The 7,385-nt window shown below is 48.1% G+C and overlaps 1 protein-coding gene across 1 annotated transcript; it reads left to right on the forward strand.

The window, feature by feature from the left end:
* Positions 1 to 790: 790 nt before the first annotated feature.
* LOC133418397 (NACHT, LRR and PYD domains-containing protein 12-like) lies at positions 791 to 6,962 on the forward strand. Its single transcript, XM_061707049.1, has 9 exons — positions 791 to 838; positions 1,041 to 1,190; positions 1,718 to 1,796; positions 2,085 to 2,292; positions 2,743 to 4,516; positions 4,770 to 4,943; positions 5,185 to 5,355; positions 6,252 to 6,298; positions 6,405 to 6,962. Exons 2-9 carry the CDS (start codon positions 1,123 to 1,125, stop codon positions 6,941 to 6,943), a joined length of 3,060 nt encoding a protein of 1,019 aa, XP_061563033.1. The 5' UTR covers positions 791 to 838; positions 1,041 to 1,122; the 3' UTR covers positions 6,944 to 6,962.
* The last annotated feature ends 423 nt before the right edge of the window (positions 6,963 to 7,385 follow it).

Consider the following 7,385-nt stretch of genomic DNA (forward strand, 5'->3'; position numbering starts at 1 on the left):
TTTAGGTCCTCCTGGGCCAAGGGCTCAAAAGGTGGAGAAGAGAGGGCACCTAGCACCATGGGTAGGTCCCGCACTGGTCTACGCTGTCAGCTGACACCTTCTCCAGCAGCAGCATCGGTAAAGATGGGGAGGAACGTGATCATGTCAGCTGCTCTGGGTCCAGGACTGGACTCTCCAGGGTCTAAGGTGTTTCAGTAATTAAGAGTCCATGATGATCTTTTGTCCTGGAGACAGAAACTAAGAGCAAACGTGTGATTAAATGGAGTGTAAATGTGGGTTGAGGGTGTGAGCTGAGCTGCAGCTCCATGACTCCATCTAGTGGTCGGATAGTAGAAGTGCAGCAGCTTCCTCACTGCTGTCGGACAGGAAGGTGAAGAGAAGATCAGTCAGAGCTGGTCGTTGTACATCTACAGTGACGTGTGTTTCCTCTGCAGATGGAGGTAGAAGGTGTGTGTGAGCTGATGTGAATCCAGCAGCATGGATCAGTGTGAGGACAGAGAGGAGGGAGTCCTTCCCTCCAAAACCTCCCCGAGGGGAAAACCTGAGAGAGAAGAAGAGAGGTGAGATGATCTAACTGTCCATGACTCTTCTGCACGTCAGAGTTCAGCCCTCACGTCACCAAACACCTTTATTACAGGAGACCTGGACCTGGACCTGGACCTGGACCTGGACCTGGACCTGGACCTGGACCTGGATCTGGACCTGGATCTGGACCTGGATCTGGACCTGAACCTAAACCTGAACCTGGACCTGGACCCAGCTGTGTGTCCTTGAAGAGTGACAAATCACATGATTTCTTTATTAATTTTAAAGAGACCCAATGTTCTCCCTCAGTGAGGTGAGTTTTACATAAATGTTTTTGAAAACGTAAAACAGACTGAAATGTTTTTATCGTATCATGATTATTTCATATATGTGTCTTGATCATTTTCAGTTCAGTTTTATGTATAAAGCATCTATTCCAATTGTGTCCAAGTTGTGTCTAGGATCTTTCCAGAGACCAGCACATGAGCTCACATCACCAAACACCTTTATTACAGGAGACGACCTGGACCTGGATCTGGACCTGGACCTGGACCTGGACCTGGACCTGGACCTGACCCTGGTCCCAGCTGTGTGTCCATGAAGAGTGACAGATCAAAGGATTTACATATCTATTTTAAAGAGTCTCCTGGTTTTCCTTCAGAGAGGTGAGTTGTTTGTAAACGTTGTTTCTGAAAAATGTAACTGAGACTGAAACGTTTCCATGGTAACATGTTTAAAGTGAACATTTCTCTGTTTTACTGCCATTTTTAGAGGGTTGTTGATGTTTCCAGAAACACAGCAGACTATAAGGGGGTGTTGGAGTCTCTTCTGAGTGACTGTAGTTCAGCGGTTTGTCCAGCAGGGGCATCTTTCTGCTGAGGTTGCAACATCATTTAGGGAGGAAGTTCTTCTCAGGTGGACGGTGTTACTGGATGCAGGAGGACAGATGGTTCCTGGAACCATGTGAACATTGATCTCTTGAGAAGCTGGTCTTTGTGGACACTTGCTGGACCTTCTTGTACCACCAGATTGAGAGCTGGTACTGGGAGAAAGACGTGGACGTCCTCAGTCTCAGGAGGACCAGAGAACCTTTACCATGACGGGAAGTCCTCTGGGGGACTGTCCTCATCCAAACATGACTCCATGGACCTTCAGACATCATGTGACCTAATTCTTCATGATTCCTCCACAGAGTGGACGAGCAGATCTCAGAGTCCCCCAGCGGTCCGTCTGTCCAGCAGCATCAGACCCAGCTGGACTCCGTCTTTCAGGTCTGTACATGGACAACAACTGCTTCTCCACCTGTTGTCCTGATGTCCATGTGCATGCTGGTCTCTGGAGACCAGTGGACTGTCAGTCTGTCCATCATGGACCTGATGTTTGTCTCCATGCTGGTCTCTGGAGACCAGTGGACTGTCAGTCTGTCCAACATGGACCTGATGTTTGTCTCCATGCTGGTCTCTGGAGACCAGTGGACTGTCAGTCTGTCCATCATGGACCTGATGTTTGTCTCCATGGTTTCAGTCTGGTTGTGTCCTTCATGTGGTCTTCTGTTCCAGCTGCTGGAGGACGACATCATCATGTTTGTGAAGGACGAGCTGAAGAAGATCCAGAAGGTTCTGAGTCCAGATTACCCAGAATCCTCAGAGAGTCTGGAGGAGGATGAAGATGAAGAGCAGAAGAGCATCAGAGAGACATTCATGAAGATCACAGTGAAGTTCTTGAGGAGGAGGAAGCAGGAGAAGCTGGCTGACCTCCTGCAGAGCAGTAAGACGTTTCTCTGAACATCTGAGCTGCTGGATAAACCACACCCAATGTCTCAGTAGATGACCAACATTCACAGATCAGACACAACATTAAACCCACTGGAAGGTGGAGGAACTCAGCTCATCTTCGGTTAGGAACATCTCATTAATAGGGTCATTAATATCCCAGTAAATTAAAGTTTTACTCTAAAGAGTTGAACCGTGTGGATTCAATATTCAGTTCCAGCAAACACAAAACAAACACAACTGGTGTGTCTGAAGTGAATCGTAGAGGAAACACTGTTGTTGTTCCTCTGATTGATCGGAGGGTTTTTGGGAGGAAAACACTTCAATACTCCTCATTGAACGGCTGATCAGTGAATGTTGAAATGTTGATTCTTTAGAGGAAGTAGAACTTGTTGTGGGCTGGTTTTAATCACTAAGTGGTTTTCTTTATTTCATCTTTATTTAGATACCGTCCCTGCCGTTTGTCAATCCAAACTCAAAGTTCAGCTGCAGAAGAAGCACCAGCATGTGTTTGAGGGGATCAATAAAGCAGGAAACCCAACCCTTCTGGAGCAGATCTACACGGAGCTCTACATCACAGAGGGAGGGACCGGAGAGGTCAACGATGAACATGAAGTCAGACAGATTGAAGCAGCTTCCAGGAAACCAGACGGAGCAGAAACAGCCATCAGACAGGAAGACATCTTTAAACCCCCACCTGGAAGAGGAGGACCAATCAGAACGGTGATGACGAAGGGAGTGGCCGGCATCGGGAAAACAGTCCTAACACAGAAGTTCAGTCTGGACTGGGCTGAAGGCAGAACCAACCAGGACATCCAGTTCCTGCTTCCATTCACCTTCAGACAGCTGAATGTGCTGAGAGAGGAGAAGTTCAGCTTGGTGGAACTAGTTCATCGATTCTTCTCTGAAACCAAAGGAATCTGCAGCTTTGAAGAGTTCCAGGTCGTGTTCATCTTTGATGGTCTGGATGAGAGTCGACTTCCTCTGGACTTCCACAACTCTACAATCGTCAGTGACCCCAGAAGGTCCACCTCAGTGGACGTGCTGCTGACAAACCTCATCAGGGGGAACCTGCTTCCTTCTGCTCGTCTCTGGATCACCACACGACCCGCAGCAGCCAATCAGATCCCTCCTTACTGTATTGACATGGTGACAGAAGTCAGAGGGTTCACTGACCCACAGAAGGAGGAATACTTCAGGAAGAGGTTCAGAGATGAGGAGCAGACCAGCAGGATCATCTCCCACATCAAGACATCACGGAGCCTCCACATCATGTGCCACATCCCAGTCTTCTGCTGGATCACTGCTACGGTCCTGGAGAACGTCCTGGAGAACATCCTGGAAACCAGAGAGGGAGGGGAGCTGCCCAAGACCCTGACTGAGATGTACATCCACTTCCTGGTGGTCCAGGCCAAACTGAAGAAGGTCAAGTATGATGGAGGAGCTGAGACGGATCCACACTGGAGTCCAGAGAGCAGGAAGATGGTGGAGTCTCTGGGAAAACTGGCTTTTGAGCAGCTGCAGAAAGGAAATCTGATCTTCTATGAACCAGACCTGAGAGAGTGTGGCATCGATGTCAGAGAGGCTTCAGTGTACTCAGGAGTGTTCACCCAGATCTTTAGAGAGGAAAGCGGCCTGTACCAGGACCAGGTCTTCTGCTTCATCCATCTGAGTGTCCAGGAGTTTCTGGCTGCTCTTCATGTCCGTCTGACCTTCATCAAGTCTGGAGTCAACCTGCTGGAGGAAGAGAAGAACACAGAGACTGACCTCTATCAGACAGCTGTGGACAAGGCCTTACAGAGTCCAAACGGACACCTGGACTTGTTCCTGCGCTTCCTCCTGGGTCTTTCACTGGAGACCAATCAGAACCTCCTACGAGGTCTGTTGGAGCCAAAACAAAGAAGTTCACAGAACAATCAGGAAACAGTTGAATACATCAAGGAGAAGATCAGTGGGGATCTGTCTGCAGAGAGAAGCATCAACCTGTTCCACTGTCTGAATGAACTGAACGATCGGTCTCTGGTGGAGGAGGTCCAATGGTCCCTGAGGTCTGGACGTCTCTCCAGAGATGAACTGTCTCCTGCTCAGTGGTCGGCTCTGGTCTTCATCTTACTGTCATCAGAAGGAGATCTGGAGGTGTTTGACCTGAAGAAGTTCTCAGCTTCAGAGGAGGCTCTACGGAGGCTGCTGCCGGTGGTCAAAGCCTCCAAGAAAGCTCTGTAAGGACGAACACGGACACATCTGTTTTAGTTACAATCACATGTTCTTGGAGGAAACCAGTGAAATTCACTGTTCAACTAAGTTCAGGAAACTTTACATACAGAGAAGAGAAATGCAGCGATCACTATGATCAATACTTAATGATTATTAGTTTAAATAATCAGTATTCATTGATATATAATTTAGTTCTTTGTTAAATGGCATAATCAACTTTTAAATAACCTCCAGATCTATTTTTAATCTCCTCTGCAGACTGAGTGGCTGTAACCTCTCAGAGGACATCTGTCCACTTCTGTCCTCAGTTCTCAGCTCTCAGTCCTACAGTCTGACAGAACTGGACCTGAGCAACAACGACCTGCAGGATTCTGGACTGGAGCAGCTGTGTCCTGGACTGGAGAGTCCACACTGTCACCTGGAGTCTCTCAGGTCAGAATCCACCAAGTGTTCAACTGGTGACCGTTACAACTGTGGTTGATACCGAAGGATTGTTGATGTGTTTCTGCTGATCCTCTGATTTTTCCTTCAGCGCCATCATCAGGTGAACACGAGGACAGAGTCAGCTTTAGTCTCAGAGCAGTTCTCTCAGAGTCTCTGCATGTGTGTTGTGTGTCTGCAGCAGGACACTTGAGCAGATAACATGCAGCAGACCTGTGTTGTGTGTCTGCAGGCTGTCAGGCTGTCTGATCTCAGAGGAAGGGAGTTCTTCTCTGGTCTCAGCTCTGACCTCCAACCCCTCCCACCTGAGAGAGCTGGACCTGAGCTACAACCATCCAGGGGAGTCAGCAGGGAAGCTTCTGTCTATACTGGAGGATCCCCGCTGGAGACTGGACACTCTCAGGTAGGACACTCTCAGGTAGGACATTCTCAGGTAGGATACTCTCAGGTAGGACACTCTCAGGTAGGACACTCTGCTGGGTGGGGGAGACTGGACACATTCAGGTAGGATACTCTCGGGTAGGACACTCTCAGGTAGGACACTCTCAGGTAGGACACTCTCAGGTAGGACACTCTCAGGTAGGACACTCTCGGGTAGGACACTCTCGGGTAGGACACTCTCGGGTAGGACACTCTCAGGTAGGACACACTCAGGTAGGACACTCTCAGGTAGGACACTCTCAGGTAGGAAGACAGAAGGACATCAGTGTTCCTGAGTAAAATACAGACACCTGCACCCGACATGTGTATGCTGGTCCTTTTAGAGGAAGGTATACATTACAAAAGAGATGTGACCCTTTCATCTGCATTTACATGTTTTATATCCCCCTCTTCCATCCTGTTCCTTCCAGCTGTTGGCCTTTTGTTACAAGCCATATAATGTGTGAATGTTTTCCATGACAGCATTTTGAGCAGATGGAGCTGCTGCAGCTCATCTGGTGCTGCAGCAGAGCTGATAGATGCACTTCACAACTCTGAGCCGTTCTTGACCCAGTAAACATCCCAGAACCACAGCAGTTTGGTTTTCAGGCCCATCACAGCCCAATAACAGCTGCAACTTCAATCATCCATGACATGGTCTCCTCTTGCTGCTGATTCAGCAGAGATGAAACCAGATGAGAAGAATGTGTTGAAACGGTGCTGGAAGGTGATGACCACAGGACAGACTTCAGAGATGCTGCATTCAAGTGCATCGGTCCCAGTGTTGGACTGTTCCTTCATCAGTGTGTGAGAGCCATGTAATGTCCATGTTTGCTGAAAGAGACTGTGCTGGTCTGACCCTCCTCCTCCTCCTTCCAGGGTGGAGCCTGCTGGACAACGATGGCTGACACCAGGTCTGAGGAAGTGTAAGTGTGTTTTTATTCAACCATCTTCACTCGTCGTTCATGAGTCCATCAGTGATCAATAACTGATCAATAATAACTGCAGCTGCTTGTTTGTTCTCTCCATCAGATTCCTGTCAACTCACCATCGATACAAACACAGTCAACAAATACATCAAACTGTCTGACAACAACAGGAAGATCATGTGTGTGAGGGACTATCAGTCATATCCTGATCATCCAGACAGGTTTGATACCTGGCGTCAGCTGCTGTGTAGAGAAGTTCTGACGGGTCGCTGTTACTGGGAGGTCCAGTGGAGTGGAACAGTTCATGTATCAGTGAGTTACAAAAGAATCAGCAGGAGAGGAAACTCTGATGACTGTGGGTTTGGATGGAACGATAATTCCTGGAGTCTGTTATGTTCTGATGATGATCAGTACCGTGTCTATCACAATAAGAGAGAAACATCTTGCTCCTCCTCTACCTCAGTCTCTAACAGACTAACAGTGTATGTGGACATTCCTGCTGGAACTCTGTCCTTCTACAGCATCTCCTCTGACAGACTGATCCACCTCCACACCTTCAACACCACATTCACTGAACCTCTCTATCCTGGGTTCGGGTTCGGGTTCAATCCTGGTCCTGGTTCTTCAGTGTCTCTGTGTTGAGTTCAGTCTCAAGAGTCTCCTCCTGTTAGACAAACTGTCTCTGTTGGACAGATAGTTGAGTCTGTACACGTCTGTCTCTGTTTCCACCAGAACACCTGAATCACACGTTGGTGAAACTGTTCTGAATGATTTCTTGGAAACTTCTTCCTCTTCTTGTCCTTTAAAGGTGGATGTTGCCGTTATTCCAGGATCCACATGTTGTTCTTCCATCCGTTTTCAGTCAGACCTTTAAAGTGAACAGCAGCATGCTCCCTTATCAGCCTTCCCTGCAACTGCTTTTGTCCTGTCTTGTCTTCAGAGCCTCTCATTTTCATTCCTCCGAAAACTCTACAATCATGGAATTGATTAACTGGTCCCTCAGCACAATTGACCAAATTTTTGCGACAAGAAGTGAGGGGGTTAAGGAGCCCTCCTGTCCTGATGGGACATTTTTTGCTGGATA

The sequence above is a fragment of the Cololabis saira genome, chromosome 2 (assembly GCF_033807715.1).
Source record: "Cololabis saira isolate AMF1-May2022 chromosome 2, fColSai1.1, whole genome shotgun sequence".
Lineage (NCBI taxonomy): Eukaryota > Metazoa > Chordata > Actinopteri > Beloniformes > Belonidae > Cololabis > Cololabis saira.